Here is a 22349-nt window from a genome sequence, read left to right as displayed (position 1 = left end):
TTTACTGTTTGTGCAGTTTTCAGTAGGTATTATAGGTCAATTAACTTTATTTTAAAAATTATGTGTCTGTGTATGTATGTATGTAAAGCTGCTAATGCTTATCCTGAGAAATTCATTTATACATCTACACACTAAAGATTGGAATTCCACTGAGCATTTAATGATATGTAACTTTCATGAAACTGTTCCACTGACTGCTTCCAATGATGGCTCTTTTTTTAATGAACCATATCTGGGAGGAAAACTGAGGACACTGATGATTTTCGTGGTCTTCTAGATGCACCTATTTTTCTACTTGTATTCTACGTTGGAGAAAAACTTCTGTGTCTAAAATCAGTAATTAAAATTCTCCAGGTAACGTTATAATGTAGTACATAGTTCAATAATGGGATCTGGAGACAAAACTGTCTAGGTCTAAATCCTGGCTCTGCCATTTACTAGCTCAGTGTTTGGGGGACAGGAAACTTGGTTTCCTGATCTGTTAAAGAGGGATATGTCATAAACGTGAGATTAAATAAGTGTTAATAACAAGTAGGAAGGAGCACATGAAAAACAGTGGAAAATTTCTTATAATACTATGGCTGGTAACTACTTTTTTCTCCTTTGTATCTCTGTAAACATTTCTTCACATGAAATTCAATGCAAGACTTATTTTTCAGACAATATTAATGTTTCATTCCATCAACACTGGTGAAGTGGTCTGTTCTTGGGTGCCTTAGACCTTGATGCTTACTTTTCCTCTTTGGAAAAGATTGCATATGAAAGCATTTTCTTTTTATTTAAGCAAGTTCCTTCATCAAATATGTGTTCTGGTCCACAGGCCTTCTCTTCTATGAGCTTCCTCAGCTCAGCTGTTACTGCCTTTCCCATTTTCTTCACATTCTAAAAAGAAAATGCTTAAACTTCTAAATCGAACCATGACTATAGACATAGAAAGTTAGTAGTGGCACTAATTTCTTCAACACTTGGGGTATCAGAAGAAACAATTATAAAGCCTCCTGGATTTCTCTAGAGTTATAATAATGGAGAGAAAATGGATCCAATGAAAAGAGGAGACTGGAAAATTAAAAAAACTGAAACTAAGAACTAAATACGTGAGTTTAACAGCCACTTGGATACAGCTAAAGAGAGAATAAACTAGAAAATTGTAGAAACTATCCAGACAAAAGCATGGAGAACAAAATAGATGGAGTGTACACAGAAGAGTATAATTGGAATACCAGAAGGGGAGAAAAGACAGAATGGTGCAGAAGCAATATCTAAAAAGATAATAGCCAAGAATTTTCCAAAGATAATGAAAGACATGAAGTCACAGATTCAAGAAAAACTATGAGCCCCAATTAGGATAAATTAATCCCCCCCCCACTGCCAGCATCATAGAATATACTGATGAAAACCAAAAATATGTAGACTATCTTGAAAGCAGCTAGACAAATAGACACCATCCTCAAAGAAGGAACAAGAAGATGGATATCTAACTTTTCAACAGAAATTACAGAAGTCAGAAAACAATGTAATGACATCTTGAAAGTGCTAAAAATAACTGCCAACCTATAATTCAATACCTATGTTGAAATATCCTTTAAAAATAAAGACAAAATGAAATTATTTCCAGACAAATAAAAACAAAGTTTATCCTGAGCAGAATTTTTAAAATAAATAATAAATGGAATTCTTCAGGCAGATGAAAAATTATCCCAGATGGAAATACCGGAAGAAATAAAGAGCAACAGAAAGGGTAAATACACTTGACCCTTGCACAATGAAGGCATCAGAAAATCCAAGTATAACTTTCGACTCATCCCCAAACTAGTAATAGCCTACTGTTGACTAGAAGGCTTACTGTTAACATAAACAGTCGATTAACACATACTTTGTATGTTATATATATTATATACTGTGTTCTTACAATAAAGGTAGAAAAAAATATTAAGAAAATCATAAGGAAAATACAGTTGCAGTAGTGTCCTCTATTTATTGATACTATAAGTTTATGCTGTCTGTTTACAAGATGAATCGTCTGTCAGTACCTATATCAATATTGTCCTAATGATACAAATACCATAGATGTTATATGTATTACAAACATTAGACATCAAAAATGAAAAGAAAATGTGAAAAAGAAATTATTTGTTTATAAGTACTACATTTATTGAAAAAAAATCCATGTATACGAGTAGACTCGAGTAGTTCAAACCCTTGTTGTTCAAGAGTCAACAACTGTATTTGGGTAACTCTAAGTGAATGACTGTACAAAGTAATGATATTGTCTTATGAGATTTAAAATAATGTAAAACTTAAATGCATGAAACAAACAATGGGAGGGAGCACTAAATGGAGTTAAAAGTGTTCTAAGGTCAAGCATTGCCTATAAAATGGTAAAAGTAGCAATTCATATTAGACTCTAATGTTAGAGTCAAGAATCCATATCATGATCTTTAGGATAACTTCAAAAGGTACAATGAAAGATGTATAATTAATGAGCTAATGGGGAATGGGAAAAAGAAATCCAAAAGAAGGCTAAAATAAGTAGAGAAAAAAACAGACACAGATAAGGGAAAAGGACCATAAAATAATGCAACAAATAGAAAACAAGTATTAAGATTATAGTTATGAGCCCACATATATCAGTAAGATTACATTAAACATAATCTAAACTTTCCAATTAATAATTATTTTCAAATTGGATTAAAAATACATGTTCAGCTTAATAAATAACTATAAAGCTAGCATCCATGTAGCCACTACTCAGATAAATACATTTTAACCTTTTTTTTTTTTTTTTTTTTGCGGTACAGGGGCCTCTCACTGCTGTGGCCTCTCCCACCGTGGAGCACAGGCTCCAGACGCGCAGGCCCAGCGGCCATGGCTCACGGGCCCAGCCGCTCTGCGGCATGTGGGATCTTCCCGGACCGGGTCACGAACCCGTGTCCCCTGCATCAGCAGGCAGACCCTCAACCACTGTGCCACCAGGGAAGCCCCAGATAAATACATTTTAAATTATCAGCACTTCAGAAACCCACGTGCCTCCATCCTGAATCATAAATCTCCTCAATAAATAGCATTTGTGGTACTAATCCCCTTGTTTTACTCTTTAGATTTACCATCTAGCTTTGAATTCATAAATAATGTACTTTTTGCTGGCTATTTTTGAACTTCATTTGAATGGAATCATACTATTCCTTGTGTCTGCCTTTCAATAATGTTTTTTGTGGGAGTAACATACTGTTACATGTGACTGTAGTTCCTTCACTTTCATTAATGTACAAAATTCTACCGTATGGACTTACAGCAATTATTTTTCTTTTCAGCTGTAGATGGACTTCTTTGCCTTCTGGTTTTTGGCTATTATGGAAAATGCTGCTAATAAACATTCCTCTAGATATGTCCTATTGCACATGTGAACATGTCTCTAGCTAGGGTATATACCAAGGAATAGGACTGCTAGGTCAAAGGATATTCAGATCTTCAATATTTCTAGATAATGCCAAATTTTTTCTAACGTACTATACCAATTTACTCACCCAACAAAATATTAACTAAAACCAATTCCTCTTATTTCAAAACCTCACCAATACCTGGTATTGTCAGATTTTTAAATGTTTTACTTTTCCTTACCTGATATGAAATGGTATCTCATTGTGGTTTTAATTTGCATTTCCCTGATTACTAGTGAAGATGAGCACCTTTTCATATGTTTATTTGCCATTTGGAATTCCTCTTTTGTGAAGTAGATGTACGAGTCTTTTGCCCATTTTTCTTTTGCATTATCTGGCTTTTACTCATTGATTTGTTGAAGTTCTTTATATATATTCTGGGTACTAGTCCTCTATAGGTTATATGTGCTGCCAGTATCTTCTCCCACTTGATGGCCTGTCTTCTCACTATCTTTATAGTGCCTTTTGAGAAAAGAAGTTTCTAATTTTAATGTGGTAAAATTGATCTTTTTTTTCTTTTATGGCAAGGGTATTTGTGTCTGAAGATATCTTTCCTTATCTGAAGTTCATGAAGACATTTTATGTTACCTTCTAAAAGCTTCATAATTTTCCTTTAGATATTTAGTTCTTTAATTCACTTGAGATTCATGTACAGGGACTGGACTCAGGGATCCAATTTCTTTTATATTTCTCACAATATGAACAGCAATATGAACTTACTAAAGTCAATCATTTCCCAATTGATCTGCCATACAATCTCCAACACAAATCACATAATACATATAGGTATAGGTTTCCAGACTCTCTGTTACACAGCTCTGTTGTCTAGTACTTGCCAATATCACATTATCCTAATTACTGCAGTTTCATAATGTCCTGACATCTGATGGCAAATTCCTTCCATTCTGTTTCTCTACTTAAAGGGTATCTTGGCCTCTTAACCCATTGCATTTATATATACATTTTCGAATGAAATCAGCTTGTCAAGTTCCGTAAAATTACACACTGGGAAACTGACTGAAACTGTCCTCTATAAATGAATTTGAACAAAAGTAAAAGCATTTTTAATATTGTATTGTCCAAACCATAAACATAGTACGTTTCTCCAATGAATTCTTCTTCAATATCTCAAAGTTTCGTAATTTTCTTCAGTTATTACATGCCTCGTTAATTGTATTTCTAGGTACTTGATACATTTAATACTATAATATGTTTAAAATTTTTTCATTTCCTAATTTTTTATATCTTGTAGGAATACAATTGATTTCTTATACGTTTGAGTTTAGCAATCTTGCTAAACTCTTATTAATCCTAATAATTTATCTGTAAATTCCTTTGGATTTCCTACATATATACCCCCAATCATCTAGGAGTAGTAATAATATTTATTGTTTCTTCTTTTTGAATCTTTTATATTTTTCTTTCTTTTGTTTTTCTGCATTTTTGCATTAGCTAAGATATCCAGTATAACCTTAAAGTGGTAACAGCAGGCATCCTTCTATTTTTATCTCAAAGGGAATATTTCCAATATTTCACTATCAGATTTGTTTTAGGGTTTTTATAGATACTCTTTATCAAATTAAGGAAGGTACCTCCTATCCCAAGTTTGCCAAGAATTTTTTGTTAATCATAAACATGTATTTTATAAAATCCTACATCTATTTTGAGCTGATGATGACTCTTCTCCTGGCACATTATGTAAGTTGACTTGCTATTGTTAAACCAATGTTGCAGCATTCCTGGAACAAACTCAACTTTTATAGACTGTTGAATTTGGTTTACTAGTTTCTGTTTAGGATATCTGCATCTAGTTTGTGGGTAAAAGTAAACTGTAATTTTCCATTTCTGTAAAATTTTTAAATTGATTTTATTATCAAAGTATCAGAGTTATACCAAATTTTAGCATCTAGTCTCATAAAATGAAAAATATTCCCTCTTTTTTTATTCTTTGGGATAGTTTGTTTAAAAATGGTATTGTTTCTTTCTTAAATGTTTTATAAAATTCACCACTGAACCTACCCATCAGGGTCAAGTTACACAGTTGTTACACCTATTCTCACACTCACCATGGGCTGACAGTGCTGCCTGAAACAGTTTCATAAATTGCACGTTCTTCCTTCATTATAGAGCATGAGGTGAATTGTTCATATCATGGGTATAAGCCACTGATAAAGTTAACATATCAGTCTATAAAATGTTACTTTAACGGCGTTTTCACTTCCATCAACAGCATTTTTCTTTTTTGTCACTTTGAGTTTCAGCACAGGCATCAATAAGTGGTAACAACAAACACTCACTGAAATGTGACTCTTTCCTTTGTCAACTAAATAAGTGCCTTCTTCACAGCAGCTTCCTGGCTCAAAACTAAAACGCAGGCCTCAACATCATGGAATATTAGGGTTTCTTCTGAAGAGCCAGAACTGCATGTGAATTCCCAAATACCAAGAATCTCCTGTAAATGGTGTCGATCTGTAACGCTTCTCTTTTGTTTTATAGCATCCTTGAGTATGCATAGTTATTTGGGGGAAAGAGTGGTGTTCTCCAAACAATGGCCATCATTTAATTCACTTATTTTTAGTTATAAATTTTCCTTTTTAAAAGCTGACATATAATTTAATATATAAAAGCAAAACCATAGGACATTTTAGGGAGTGAAATGTTAAGAATAAATAATATTATAAAGCTCCAAAACTGTTGAGACTCACTAGTCAAGAGAATTCATTAAAATGTCCCCATCCCCCTATCCTTGAACATCAATCCAGGCCAGGATCACCAATCAAGCGTCTTGTTAAACTAAACTATTTCTTCCCTATCAGCCCCAAATCTTCTATTAGACTAGATTGGAGATTAGGTGTCTCAGCTGCTTTGTGATCAATCAGACAAATAAGTTAACCTATTCACTATAGTTTGAAGTTATCATGATACTACCTTCCACATTCAGGGAACTAATTTTAGACACTTTTCTCCAAGTCTTACTCCTCTGTGTAATTCTCTAAAACCACTGTTTCATAGGGCCTTGATTCTTCCATGTGTAGAAGTGGAAACTACTGGAGTGATCCAGTTGATCACTCCAGTTGCCATACCAAAGATGGAAAGCATCACAATGAAAAACCTGATCACCTAACCAATTCAAAATTGTATTTAGTACAGTTAAAACAACAATAAAAGCTTTTGAGAACCAATTTCTTCATAATGGACAAAAATAGCATTCATATAAATATGAAGCTTTAAGCTATTTTATGCTTGAGTATATGTGTTTACAAACATATTTAGATAAGTAAGTTTATGCATTTTTATAGAAATGCCTACCTTTCAGAAATAGCCTCATTATGTTCCCATGACAAATTAATCTTTTCACTTGCTTTTTCTGAAGGGTTAGAAGGTTCAGAGTTCACAGAAGTTTTTCTTTCCTCTGGACTATTAACTGACTCTGGATTCTTATCCAAATTCATAGTCTCTGAATTTGCAACCTGTTAGTTGGGTGAGGAAAAAGCAGTTGAGGGGAGGGTTACCAATTGTGCTCTTCCAACAAAATTGATGATAGGTTAAAATTCCACTTGGAAAGTGTTCTCAAAATATTCTTGCATACACACGGTAAAACATATATTAAATTATATGTATATCAATGGCGGATGACCATGATTGCAGTTACTCTGCCAAAATGAATTTTAAAAAATACTTCAAAAGAAATAAAAATAATGACAGCACAAATCAACTTCCTAGCTTGAATGGAAAGAAGGAGAAACAAATACCTAAGTACTTAGACAACATTTTATTCCTATTATACTAAATTTTAGGAATAAACATTAGACTTCAACAAGGAAACTTTTACTTTTGTTATACTTCTAATAAGAGTGAAGACCAGAAATAAATCAATTTTCCAAGTTGCTCTTCTAGTTGATGAGTTTTAGATAGGCTAAGAATTTCCCCAGTCAAATCCTGGTTCCTTTTTGCTAAAGTTTCTCCTTCAATTTATCTCTTCTCTCTCACATTTTACTGTAAGAAGCAAGAAACCAAGCCAAACCTTCAACATTTTGCTCAAAAATCTCATCAGCCTAATAAACATGCAAGTTTATCACTTACAAATTCTGCTTTCCATATCACTGTAGGTCACATTTCAGCTAAGCTTCCTGCCACTATGTAACAAGAACCCCATCCCCTCCCCAATTTCCAATAACATGTTCCTCTTTTGAGTCCTCACCAACAGTGCTTTTAAATATCCGTATTTCTACCAACAGTTTATGAAGATTTAGGTATTCTCTTAGACTATACAGGGTTTCTCTACAATGTTCCTCATTTCCTCCTGAGCCCTCACTTGCAGACTTTATCATCTATATTTCTATAATACTAAGAGTCTGTTCAAGGCAATCCAGGCTTTTGAAAAATCATGCGCCTTAATATTCTTCCAGCCTCTACCATTCCAAATCCACTTCCACATTTTTAGGTATCTGTTACAACAGCATGCCATACTTCCTGGTACCACATTCTATATTAGTTTTCCGAGGCTGTGATAACAAATTACCACAAACTGGGTGGTTTAAAACAACAGAAATTTATTCCGTCATACTTCTGAAGGCCAGAAGTTTGAAATCAGTTTCATTAAGATCAAGTTGCTAGCTGGCTGCATCCCTTCTGGAGGCTTCAGGGGAAAAATCTGTTTCCTTTTTTCCAGCTTCTAGAACCTGCCAGCATTCCTTGGCTTGTACCCCTTGCCTCCATCTTCAGTGCAAACATCCAGCCTCTGCTTTCATTGTCCCATTTCCATCTTGTCTTTAACCTTCTTGACTCCTTTTTATAAGGACCCTTGTGATTTTATTGAGCCTACCAGGATAATCTTCCCATCTATAAGCTTCTTTTAGCACATTAAGTAACATACTCACAGGTTCTGGGGATTAGGTTGTGGACATCTTTTAAGGGCCATGATTCACCACGATCAACCATCTTGACACAATTAGCACAGAAGTGACATTTATAGAATATTATACCCAATATTCTTTTCAAGTATACATGAAACATTCACCAAGGGAAAGCATATCTTGGGCTATAAAATAAGTGTCAATAACTCTCAATGTTGCAATTTTACACAGTATGTTCTCTGACCAAAATGAAATTAGATATCTATAAAAATAAGATACCTAGAAATGTGTGGAAATTAAACATATCCTTCTAAATAACCCATGGGTCAAAGAACAATACCATAAGGGAAACTGGAACTTATTTTCAACTGATGGAAAACAAAAATACAATATAATACAGATTATATTATACTCTCTACACTGAAAAGTACATAATATAAGCATTAAGAAGATGCTTAGAAGGTGCTTAGAAAGAGCTGTGCTTAAAAGAAAACTTATAGCTTTAAATGTTTTCTAGTAGAAAAGGTTAAAAATTAATGCTCTTTGTCTCTTAAGAAGCCAGAAGAAGAAGAACAAATTATATCCAAAGTAAGACTGATCAAGAAAAAAAGGAGCCACTTCAGTTTTAATCAGAAACTGGCTGAGGTTGAGTCCAGATCCTAAGCATTTTAAAGCCTAGTTACTCAGAAGCCAGATACACCAGAAATACATCTACACGTGGAACAACTCCTAAAGAACACCTACTGAACACTGGCAGACCTCAGACCTCCCAAAAGGCAAGAAACCCCCCCACGTACCTGGGTAAGGCAAAAGAAAAAAGAATAAACAGAGACAAAAGGATAGGGACTGGACCTGCACCAGTGGGAGGGAGCTGTCAAGGAGGAAAGGTTTCCACACACTAGGAAGCCCCTTCGCGGGCGGAGACTGTGGGTGGTGCAGGGGGAAAGTTTTGGAGCTGCGCAGGAGAGCACAGCAACAGGGGTGCAGGGGGCAAAGCGGAGAGATTCCCGCACAGAGGATCGGGGCCGACCAGCACTCACCAGCCGAGAGGCTTGTCTGCTCACCCGCCGGGGCGGGCGGGGCTGGGAGTTGAGGCTCAGGACTCAGTTGGAGCGCCAGGAGAGGGCTGGGGTTGGCGGCGTGAACACAGCCTGCAGGGGGTTAGTGCACCACGGCTAGCCGGGAGGGAGTCCGGGGAAAAGTCTGGACCCAGCGAAGAGGCAAGAGACTTCTTCCCTCTTTGTTTCCTGGTACATGAGGAGAGGGGATTAAGAGCGCTGCTTAAAGGAGCTCCAGAGACTGGCGCGAACAGCGGCTAAAAGCGCGGACCCCAGAGACGGGCATGAGACAGTAAGTCTGCTACTGCCGCCACCAAGAAGCCTGTGTGTGAGCACAGGTTACTATCCACACCCCCCTTCCGGGAAGCCTGAGCAGCCTGCCACTGCCAGGGTCCCATGATCCAGGGACAACTTGCCCGGGAGAACACACGGCGCGCCTCAGGCTGGTGCAACGTCACGCCGGCCTCTGCCACCACAGACCCGCCCCACATCCGCACCCCTCCCTCCCCCCAGCCTGAGTGAGCCAGAGCCCCCGAATCAGCTGCTCCTTTAACCCCATCCTGTCTGAGCGAAGAACAGACGCCCTCCAGCGACCCACACGCGGAGGCGGGGTCAAATCCAAAGCTGAGCCCCGGGAGATGTGCGAACAAAGAAGAGAAAGGGAAATCTCTCCCAGAAGCCTCAGAAGCAGCGGATTAAAGCTCCACAATCAACTTGATGTACCCTGCATCTGTGGAATACATGAATAGACAACAAATCATCCCAAATTAAGGAGGTGGACTTTGAGAGCAAGATTTATGATTTTTTCCCCTTTTCCTCTTTTTGTGAGTGTATATGTGTATGCTTCTGTGTGAGATTTTGTCTGTATAGCTTTGCTTCCACCATTTGTCCTAGGGTTCTATCCATCCGTCTTTTTAAAAAAATTTTTTTTCTCTTAATAATTATTTTTTATTTTAAGAACTTTATTATATTTTATCTACTTTATGTTACTTTATCTTCTTTCTTTTTTCCTTTCTTCCCTCCTTCCTTCCTTCCTCCCTCCCTCCCTCCCTCCTTTCTTTCTTTCTTTCTACTTCTACTAATTCTTTCTTTCTACTTTTTCTCCCTTTTATTCTGAGCCGTGTGGATGAAAGGCTCTTGGTGCTGCAGCCAGGAGTCAATGCTGTGCCTCTGAGGTGGGAGAGCCAACTTCAGGACACTGGTCCACAAGAGACCTCCCAGCTCCACATAATATCAAACAGCAAAAATCTCCCAGAGATCTCCATCTCAACACCAGCATCCAGCTTCACTCAATGACCAGCAAGCTACAGTGCTGGACATCCTATGCCAAACAACTAGCAAGACAGGAACACAACCCCACCCATTAGCAGACAGGCTGCCTAAAATCATAATAAGTCCACAGACACCCCAAAACACACCACCAGACGTGGACCTGCCCACCAGAAAGACAAGACCAGCCTCACCCACCAGAACACACGCACTAGTCCCCTCCACCAGGAAGCCGACACAACCCACTGAACCAACCTTAGCCACTGGGGACAGACACCAAAAACAACGGGAACTACAAACCTGCAGCCTGCAAAAGGGAGACCCCAAACACAGTAAGATAAGCAAAATGAGAAGACAGAAAAACACACAGAAGATGAAGGAGCAAGATAAAAACCCACCAGACCTAACAAATGAAGAGGAAATAGGCAGTCTACCAGAAAAAGATTTCAAAATAATGATAGTAAATATGATCCCAAATCTTGGAAATAGAATGGACAAAATGCAAGAAACATTTAACAGGGACTTAGAAGAACTAAAGATGAAACAAATGAAGAAGAACAACACAATAAATGAAATTAAAAACACTCTAGATGGGATCAACAGCAGAATAACTGAGGCAGAAGAACGGATAAGTGATCTGGAAGATAAAATAGTGGAAATAACTACTGCAGAGCAGAATAAAGAAAAAAAGAATGAAAAGAACTGAGGACAGTCTCAGAGACCTCTGGGACAACATTAAATGCACCAACATTCGAATTATAGGGGTTCCAGAAGAAGAAGAGAAAAAGAAAGGGACTGAGAAAATATTTGAAGAGATTATAGTTGAAAACTTCCCTAATATGGGAAAGGAAATAGTTAATCAAGTCCAGGAAGCACAGAGAGTCCCATACAGGATAAATCCAAGGAGAAATACGCCAAGACACATATTAATCAAACTGTCAAAAATTAAATACAAAGAAAACATATTAAAAGCAGCAAGGGAAAAACAACAAATAACACACAAAGGAATCCCCATAAGGTTAACAGCTGATCTTTCAGCAGAAACTCTGCAAGCCAGAAGGGACTGGCAGGACATATTTAAAGTGATGAAGGAGAAAAACCTGCAACCAAGATTACTCTACCCAGCAAGGATCTCATTCAGATTTGATGGAGAAATTAAAACCTTTACAGACAAGCAAAAGCTGAGAGAGTTCAACACCACCAAACCAGCTCTACAACAACTGCTAAAGGAACTTCTCTAGGCAAGAAACATGAGAGAAGGAAAAGACCTACAATAACAAACCCAAAACAATTAAGAAAATGGGAATAGGAACATACATATCGATAATTACCTTAAATGTAAATGGACTAAATGCTCCCACCAAAAAACACAGATTGGCTGAATGGATACAAAAACAAGACCCATATATTTGCTGTCTACAAGAGACCCACTTCAGACCTAGAGACACATACAGACTGAAAGTAAGGGGATGGAAAAAGGTATTTCATGCAAATGGAAACCAAAAGAAAGCTGGAGTAGCAATTCTCATATCAGACAAAATAGACTTTAAAATAAAGACTATTAGAAGAGACAAAGAAGGACACTACATAATGATCAAGGGATCAATCCAAGAAGAAGATATAACAATTGTAAATATTTATGCACCCAACATAGAAGCACCTCAATACATAAGGCAAATACTAACAGCCATAAAAGGGGAAATCGACAGTAACACATTCATAGCAGGGCATTTTAACACCCCACTTTCACCAAAGGACAGATCATCCAAAATAAAAATAAATAAGGAAACACAAGCTTTAAATGATACATTAAACAAGATGGACTTAATTAATATTTATAGGACATTCCATCCAAAAACAACAGAATACACATTTTTCTCAAGTGCTCATGGAATATTCTCCAGGATAGATCATATCTTGGGTCACAAGTCAAGCCTTGGTAAATTTAAGAAATTTGAAAGTGTTTCAAGTATCTTTTCCCACCACAATGCTATGAGACTAGGTATCAATTACAGGAAAAGATCTGTAAAAAATACAAACACATGGAGGCTAAACAATACACTACTTAATAACGAAGTAATCACTGAAGAAATCAAAGAGGAAATCAAAAAGTACCTAGAAACAAATGACAATGGAGACACGACAACCCAAAATCTATGGGATGCAGCAAGAGCAGTTCTAAGAGGGAAGTTTACAGCAATACAACCCTACCTTAAGAAACAGGAAACATCTCGAATAAATAACCTAACCTTGCACCTAAAGCAATCAGAGAAAGAAGGACAACAAAACCCCAAAGTTAGCAGAATGAAAGAAATCATTAAAATCAGATCAGAAATAAATGAAAAAGAAATGAAGGATACGATAGCAAAGATCAATAAAACTAAAAGCTGGTTCTTTTTTTTTTTTTTTTTCCCTCCCGTCCGCCCCTAAAAGCTGGTTCTTTGAGAAGATAAACAAAATTGTAAACCATTAGCCAGACTCATCAAGAAATAAAGGGAGAAGACTCAAATCAATAGAATTAGAAATGAAAAAGGAGAAGTAACAACTGACACTGCAGAAATAAAAAAGATCATGAAAGATTACTACAAGAAACTTTATGCCAATAAAACGGACAACCTGGAAGAAATGGACAAATACCTAGTAATGCACAACCTGCCAAGACTGAATCAGGAAGAAATAGAAAATATGAACAGACCAATCACAAGCACTGAAATTGAAACTGTGATTAAAAATCTTCCAACAAACAAAAGCCCAGGACCAGATGGCTTCACAGGTGAATTCTATCAAACATTTAGAGAAGAGCTAACACCTAACCTCAAACTCTTCCAAAATATAGCAGAGGGAGGAACACTCCCAAACTCATTCTACGAGGCCACCATCACCGTGATACCAAAACCAGACAAGGATGTCACAAAGAAAGAAAACTACAGGCCAATATCACTGATGAACATAGATGCAAAAATCCTCAACAAAATACTAGCACACAGAATCCAAGAGCACATTAAAAGGATAATACACCATGATCAAGTGGGGTTTACTCCAGGAATGCAAGGATTCTTCAATATACGCAAAACAATCAATGTGATAAACCATATTAACAAATTGAAGAAGAAAAACTATATGGTCATCTCAATAGATGCAGAGAAAGCGTTCGACAAAATTCAACACCAATTTATGATAAAAACCCTGCAGAAAGTAGGCATAGAGGGAACTTTCCTCAACTTAATAAAGGCCATATATGACAAACCCACAGCCAACATCATCCTCAATGGTGAAAACTGAAAGCATTTCCACTAAGATCAGGAACAAGACAAGGTTGCCCACTCTCTCCACTCTTATTCAACATAGTTTTGGAAGTTTTAGCCACAGCAATCAGAGAAGAAAAGGAAATAAAAGGAATCCAAATCGGAAAAGAAGAAGTGAAGCTGTCAATGTTTGCAGATGACATGGTACTATACACAGAGAATCCTAAAGATGCTACCAGAAAACTACTAGAGCTAATCAATGAATGTGGTAAAGTAGCAGGATACAAAATTAATACACAGAAATCTCTGGCATTCCTATACACTAATGATGAAAAATCTGAAAGTGAAATCAATAAAACACTCCCATTTACCATTGCAACAAAAAGAATAAAATATCTAGGAATAAACCTACCTAAGGAGACAAAAGACCTGTATGCAGAAAATTATGACACTGATGAAAGAAATTAAAGATGATACAAATAGATGGAGAGATATACCATGTTCTTGGATTAGAAGCATCAACACTGTGAAAATGACTCTACTACCCAAAGCAATCTACAGATTCAATGCAATCCCTATCAAACTATCACTGGTATTTTTCACAGAATTAGAAAAAAAATTTTCACAATTTGTATGGAAACACAAAAGACCCCGAATAGCCAAAGCAATCTTGAGAACGAAAAACGGAGCTGGAGGAATCAGGCTCCCTGACTTCAGACTATACTACAAAGCTAGAGTAATCAAGACAGTATGGTACTGGCACAAAAACAGAAAGATAGATCAATGGAACAGGATAGAAAGCCCAGAGATAAACCCACGCACATATGGTCACCTTATCTTTGATAAAGGAGGCAGGAATGTACAGTGGAGAAAGGACAGCCTCTTCAATAAGTGGTGCTGGGAAAACTGGACAGCTACATGTAAAAGTAAGAGATTAGATCACTCCCTAACACCATACACGAAAATAAGCTCAAAATGGATTAAAGACCTAAATGTAAGGCCAGAAACTATCAAACTCTTAGAGGAAAGCATAGGCAGAACACTCTATGACATAAATCACAGCAAGATCCTTTCTGACCCACCTCCCAGAGAAATGCAAATAAAAACAAAAATAAACAAATGGGACCTAATGAAACTTCAAAGCTTTTGCACAGCAAAGGAAACCATAAACAAGACCAAAAGACAACCCTCAGAATGGGAGAAAATAATTGCAAATGAAGCAATTGACAAAGGATTAATCTCCAAAATTTATAAGTAGCTCATGCAGCTCAATACCAAAAAAACAAACAACCCAATCCAAAAATGGGCAGAAGACCTAAATAGACATTTCTCCAAAGAAGATATACAGACTGCCAACAAACACATGAAAGCATGCTCAACTTCATTAATCATTAGAGAAATGTAAATCAAAACTACAATGAGATATCATCTCACACCAGTCAGAATGGCCATCATCAAAAAATCTAGAAACAATAAATGCTGGAGAGGGTGTGGAGAAAAGGGAACCCTCTTACACTGTTGGTGGGAATGTAAATTGATACAGCCACTGTGGAGAACAGTATGGAGGTTCCTTAAAAAACTACAAATAGAACTACCATATGACCCAGCAATCCCACTACTGGGCATATACCCTGAGAAAAACATAATTCAAAAAGAGTCATGTACCAAAATCTTCATTGCAGCTCTATTTACAATAGCCTGGAGATGGAAACAACCTAAGTGTCCATCATCGGATGAATGGATAAAGAAGATGTGGCACATATATACAATGGAATATTACTCAGCCATAAAAAGAAACGAAATTGAGCTATTTGTAATGAGGTGCATAGACCTAGAGTCTGTCATACAGAGTGAAGTAAGTCAGAAAGAGAAAGACAAATACCGTATGCTAACACATATATATGGAATTTAAGGGAAAAAAATGTCATGAAGTACCTAGGGGTAAGACAGGAATAAAGACACAGACCTAGTAGAGAATGAACTTGAGGATATGGGGAGGGGGAAGGGTAAGCTGTGAGAAAGCGTGAGAGAGGCATGGACATATATACACTATCAAACGTAAGGTAGATAGCTAATGGGAAGCAGCCGCATGGCACAGGGAGATCAGCTTGGTGCTTTGTGACCACCTGGAGGGGTGGGATAGGGAGGGTGGGAGGGAGGGAGACGCAAGAGGGAAGAGATATGGGAACATATGTATATGTATAACTGATTCACTTTGTTATAAAGCAGAAACTAACACACCATTGTAAAGCAATTATACTCCAATAAAGATGTAAAAATAAAGAAAGAAAAAAGGAAATACAGATTATACTCGTATCAGAAATGAAATAGAGTATATCACTACAGATCTACAAAGGTTAAAAGGACAAGGGAATTTTATCAATAACTTTATGCCAACATCATCAACTTAGATGAAATGGACAAATTCCTTGCTAAGATAACTTACAAAACTAATACACAAAATGAAATAGGAAAATCTGAATTACTTTATACCTATGAAAGAATTACATTTTCAGGAAAAAGTCTTCCTACAAAGAAAGGTCCTTACCCAGATAGTTTTCAGAGGTGGATTCTATCAAACATTTAAGGAAGTAATAAAAATCTTGCACAAACTTTCAGAAAACAGGGAAGGAAATGCTTCCCAATTGATTTATTGAGGCTAGCGCAAATATGATACTAAAGGGAATAAAGACATAAGAAAAAATTCAGTGAATGTATACTTATGATTAAATTTTTTTTTTTTTTTTTTTTTTTTTTTTTGCGGTACGTGGGCCTCTCGCTGTTGTGGCCTCTCCCGTTGCGGAGCACAGGCTCCGGACGCGCAGGCTCAGCGGCCATGGCCCACGGGCCCAGCTGCTCCGCGGCATGTGGGATCCTCCCGGACTGGGGCACGAACCCACATCCCCTGCATCGGCAGGCGGACTCTCAACCACCACGCCACCAGGGAAGCCCTATTTTAAATTTTATATAAAAAATATGAACAGATACTAAACTCTACTTAATGATACCCATGCTGAAATATTTTGGAAGTGTACACTGCAAAGTGTATTTTGATACAAAATACGTTAGTACTTATGACTGTACCAAATATGAACATGGCTTAGGAGATGAGTAGGCTGGCAGATACATGACAAAAATATATTAAAAGAGTAAAGGTAGAAGTTAGACGTTGATTATACAAGCGTTCACTGTAAAATTCTCTCAGCTTTTCTATGTTTGAAATTTTTCATCATGATAAAATGGCGGGGAGGGAGGCAGTACAGGCAATCACGAACCACCTCTCTACTCACTTTATGAAATAAATACAGGAGGCATTTACTTTTGGCTATCTGAGGGTATCTTCTCCAGAGATAGAGGAACACTCTAAGTATAAATTTATTGTCTTTTAAACCTATGTCTTCATTGGAAGTATATTCTGCTCTTACAATCCAACTACTTATAATGTGGGGCAAGTAAGTTATTAAAACTCCTATACGTTTATACCAACCTTACAAGCTGTATTGCTGGATAGCACCTTTGGTTCCACACAGTTCCTATGAGATAACATTACCGTTCTAATACGTCTTTGAAGTTTTTTTATTTTTGTCTAGAAGAGAAAAACAAATAAATACAAAACCAGAGTACCAAATAATATATCATATAGAGATGGAGAGAAAAATATTTGCCAATGTAATTTTGTGAGACTTAGGCATCCACCAAATAAATGAGAAATTCTTATGTAAGCCAAACATTTAAATCAGGTTTGATCTACTATAAGATGTTCAAGAATAGAAGATAAAAAAAATCAAACTTCTAATTGGTCCACAATAAAATTAATGTTGGTAGAAACACCAATTAGCAAGTAACCCTAGAAGAGTAAAACAAAACAAAAAACCTAAAGAAAGTTTGAAACAGGTTATACAAGCTCTAATATAGAATATATTTTGAACTGACACAGAATGGCTGATGGTTCTACAAGTATTTCTCAAGGGCCAATACAGCTGAGATATAATAACTTATATTACCAATGGTATAGCACATCAGGGTTGTGGCCAGGGATCAGATTTGGGTCCACCTTTACTGTTTTCCTTTCCTAATATGTAAAATATCATTAAATTCTACTTTTTAAAAGGACTCAAATGAAATAAAATGAAATTAGAAACTTACAAAGAGTTCATCAGCTATTGCTTCATGTTTACTCCTGCACTGTGTCTTCCCAATGCGTTCAGTCAATTCTTTCAGTTTGTTATCAAATAGTTTGTAATTTATACTACAGATCTCCTGTCGAATCAAATGTCTGACCTAGAATGTTAAAATAAAAACCAAAACACTCCACGTTTCAAATTTAAAAGCAATTTTATTTTCTACTTCTTAAAAACAGCTTTGCTCTTTTCTGGATTTACTGTAACTAACAAAAGGTACTTTATTTATGTATTTATATTACTATGTCAATAAGGTTTATAAAAGTTAAATAGCAAATTCAGCAGAACACATCTAATATTTAAATATATGGGTAAGTTAGAAATTAAATTTATTCTCCTAGTGCTAATTTTAGTTTCCTACAGTTTTGGTTGAATTCCGTAATACAAATTAAAGGAATAGTAAAAGTCTATATATATCCCATTTACACTTTTTAATGACCACAGCTGAAACCTAGTATTCTATAAAAAGGGACTCCACTTATCTGAAAACCAGAGCCCAGTGAAAATGGCTGGTTGATCTGTAGTAGACAGAAAGGAAATTATGAAAATTTGAGCCTTGACCCCACCATTAACAAGCTATATGACCTTCGGGAAGTCACAACATCTCTGAGCTTCATTTTCCTGGTCCACAAATGGGTAGATGTCATACAATGTTGAACAAGTGATGCTCATAGGATTTTCATAAGGACATAAAAAGATAATATGCATAAGAGCTCCATAAAATGGAAAACACTGAATTGAAATGAAAGAAGTAAATATACAAGATAATCTCCTTCAGGTTTTTTTGCAGGGGGAGGGGATGACTTATTGTTAAAGTGAAAAAGCAATTATGTGACTAATGCTATCTGGCATAATGCATGCTATTCTATCAGACTACAGTAGTTAGCACATGAAACATTAATGAATTTCATTATCTGGCTAGTTTTCAGAAAATAGGTTGGCCTATTTTCAGGTAGCATAATTAATCTCAATGCCTACTGATATGATGGCTTTGCTGAGCCATACATTCAGAAATATCCACTGCAAGTGTTTGCTCAATGTATATGCCCCTTTTAGCAACTTTCACAACAGATTAGGTAGTCTCTCTTAATAACAAATTCTGTCACGATATATTTAAGGTATTTATTAGTAATATTTATATCTTCCCATAATATCTTGTTTCTTGGTGCTCAAAACTGTAGCACATAGTTTCTATGTTAAATTCCTTTATACTGATGTCACCTAGATGATTAGTCATATTCAGTAATTTTATTTGATTATTCCCAAGGTTTTTCCTTTTCATTCCCTTTTGTTCTTGATCTTCAACACTATCATCTACTCGATTTCTTCCGTAATGCTTCATTAACATTTCTACAGTGGTTTCTCAACATTATTAGACATGATTGTCATTTGTACTCTCACAACTTTTAAATATCTGATGAATAACTGCTCAAAACATATGTATTATGTAAATAAGTGCTCAGAAAATCATACTATTTTTACTGACAGCCATTACCTGTCCCCATGTGTGGTTTTTATGGATTATTGCATGCTTGCCAGTTCACTGGCTGAGGTCAATACGTGAAGTTCATACCCTGATGAATCTTGGAATACATATTTAACTGTTTTGAATATGGAAATACTGTTTTGCTAAGAAGCAAAAGCCATACAGTGTTCGTCAAACTTCCCTGGTAAGGAAGAATAATATGGAATACTTGTTAAATTCACAAATTCCTAGGACCTACTCTGATTCACCAATTTCCTGAAAAGAGGCCTGGAAAGAGGCCTGGCACCACTAATGATTCTTATCGGGTAAGTCTGAGAAAAGAGAAGCTTAAAACAATTAGTAGTGAGCTGAAGACACCACAATTTAAACAAGTACTCCTGGTGATTCAGATGGAGGCAGACTCTTAAAACTTGGTTGGTTACTTTGGATTAACTGCCCTCCAAGGCATGCGTCCTCTAGTGTAGAGTACACACTTGTTCTCATTTAGTGGTTATGGTCTTCATACAGAAGGAAGACACAATAACCTCCACCAAATACCTCATAAATATCTTCTGCAGATGGTAATGTGTCAAAAATTATGGAATCAGATGAAGTCCTAGCTACAATTTGCAGATGGTAGGCAAAGTGGCCTAAAGATTGGAGAAAAACTGGAAATTATGTGTGTATATGTGTGTGTGTGTGTGTGTGTGTATATATATATATATATATATATATATATATATATATATATATATATATATCCCCTATCTGCCTCAACTTTCTGCAATGGTGGGTAGGGTTAACAACTTGGACTTCAGAAGAAAAACCCCTCTACTTCAGTAATTTAGGAATCAACCAGGCCAAGATCCTTCTGAAACCTCAAAAGATAAGAGTTAACTGCTCTGGGACTCTCTCAGTTGGGAAGAACGATGTCAGAATGAGAGGCCCTATTCCGCTGGGATTCAAACAAGAAAAACAAACAGATGTGGTTTAGAGAGTTAACTGTTCAGACAGGAATTAAAATATCAAGTGAGGGAGAGCTAGTTACTGAGAGATAGATAAAAGATAGGAATTAGCTAAAACCCACGCTGTCACCCGACAATGTAAGAAACTTCTGGTGGTAGTGGTGGGGGAGGATAACAAATAAACTGCATTCCTTCAACCTCACTGGCAAGGACCATATTCTGTGTCAACTTGGACCAAGTATTTTGTGAGGTAGATAATAGTGGTGAATGAAAACCCTGATTTTTCTGTGCCAGTGAAATTAAAATGTTCAAAGATTAAATTTTGTATTTATATGTCCATATCAGAACTTATTTCTGAAATCAGTTACTAATCACTGAGAGTAACACAGCTGCAATCCCCAACTTCTTAAGCTAGATCCATGTTTAACATAATTCCACTACCCCATCCCTGCAAACAATAGAATATTTACATATTTTTTTATTAATGTCTCATTTGGTCTTGCAGAAGAAAATAAGAAGTAGAAAGGGGAAGTATTGACTCACCTTTTAAGCTGATTCTGCATGAGTCTTTCAATGGTTTCCATTTATTATGTGAATATATGTTGATATAACATGTAACTATGTAATTATAATGGCCTGTTTTAGAAACAGTGTTTTTGTTTCTGAAACAGCAGGATAGTTTGGATTGGGACATTTTTTGGTCCACTATAGCTGACGACAATCTATCACATAATGACTTTTAGTTGTGGCATTTCAGTGGTAATAAAATAGCAAAACATGCTCATCAAAACAAGTCCTGATACAGGACCTACTAAAATTGAAGCTCATTACACTTAAAGTCAGAGTTGATCAGACATTAATGGAAACTAGTACGATGAGATGAAATGGGGCAAAAAGAAAAGGAAAAGTACACTTAATGATGCTATAAAAGCAAAACGTCAGATAATGCACCATATCTGTGTAAATTAGGGTAAGTAAACCTTTCCCTAATTTCTTGGAAATTAGGGCAAGTAAACCTGAATGTAGCAGGACTTTGTAATGAACTTCCGGGTTGCCTGGGTCTATGAAGTAGTGATCAATTGTGATAATAAACAGCTATAGCTGCAGATCAAGAACGCCATGACCAGTACAAAAGAGACAGAATTGTTCACAAAACTCAAGGTCATGTAGTGTCTGACTTGAAGAGATTTGAGCATAATATTGACTAAAAAGCCCATTCTCTTTCTACCACAGCACTCTACCTTCATGTGATTCTGTAGGTTACTCTGCATAGGATCATTTTGAAGGATCTAGAGATGTTTTGGTGATGTAAACAATTATTTTTCTCTAATATCTCCACCTGCTAATAATTCAGTTTTCATATACCTGCCCTGCATCATGAAAGTTATCTGTACTCATTGTTTAGATCAATTAACTTTTACCATTTTTTACTAATCAAAAATAAAAGTTTCTGAAGCAAATATTTAAGCCCAATATTTTACCTGTTCCAGCAATGCTGTTTGCTTTCCCAGAGCTAGAGAAATATTTTCATTAACTTGCTCTGAAGTTTTCACACGCTTAACATTTTCTTTGATTTCTGAAAACGTCCTCTTCTTTTGATTATGGCCTTGGGGAGACGGAAAGATGAGACAGAAAAATACTCCTTCTAATGAAGGAAACAGGGGAATTCTCTAATTTAGGGACCCCTAAGCAAATTAAAAAACTAAAATGTGACCACAGCAGCATTTTTTAGAAAATGTATAAAAGATTCTGACAAACTAATCCTTAAAAAAAAAGAGTATTTTAGTCCTGGTCTCAGATATACTTTCCTTCCAGAGTATTTAATATACACTTAATACTAACAAAAACAATAAATTACAGCATTTGATCTTCT

General features: G+C 36.3%; 1 protein-coding gene across 5 annotated transcripts in view; it reads right to left on the bottom strand.

Annotated features, from left to right (window-relative positions):
- The window catches only part of ATF7IP2 (activating transcription factor 7 interacting protein 2), a 75622-nt gene that overhangs the window by 38995 nt on the left and 14278 nt on the right, over positions 1–22349 (bottom strand). For 4 of the 5 annotated variants that reach the window (XR_004345862.1, XM_032605898.1, XM_032605900.1 and 1 more), the window contains exons 3-6: positions 21958–22082; positions 18012–18146; positions 17353–17451; positions 6747–6907 (exon numbers count right to left, since the gene is read on the bottom strand). Coding sequence is in view for 4 of the 5 variants with exons in the window: in XM_032605898.1 (XP_032461789.1) it covers positions 6747–6907; positions 17353–17451; positions 18012–18146; positions 21958–22082 (520 nt within the window). In the remaining variant the exon portion in view is untranslated. Of the gene's footprint in view, positions 1–2959; positions 3900–6746; positions 6908–17352; positions 17452–18011; positions 18147–21957; positions 22083–22349 lie in introns of those variants that run through there. The other variant, XM_032605899.1, reaches the window with a different exon arrangement.

This window comes from Phocoena sinus, chromosome 15, assembly GCF_008692025.1.
Source record: "Phocoena sinus isolate mPhoSin1 chromosome 15, mPhoSin1.pri, whole genome shotgun sequence".
In the NCBI taxonomy this organism is placed as follows: Eukaryota; Metazoa; Chordata; class Mammalia; order Artiodactyla; family Phocoenidae; genus Phocoena; species Phocoena sinus.
Note: the sequence above shows the minus strand (reverse complement) of the source record. Positions and strands in the feature narration are given on the sequence as shown.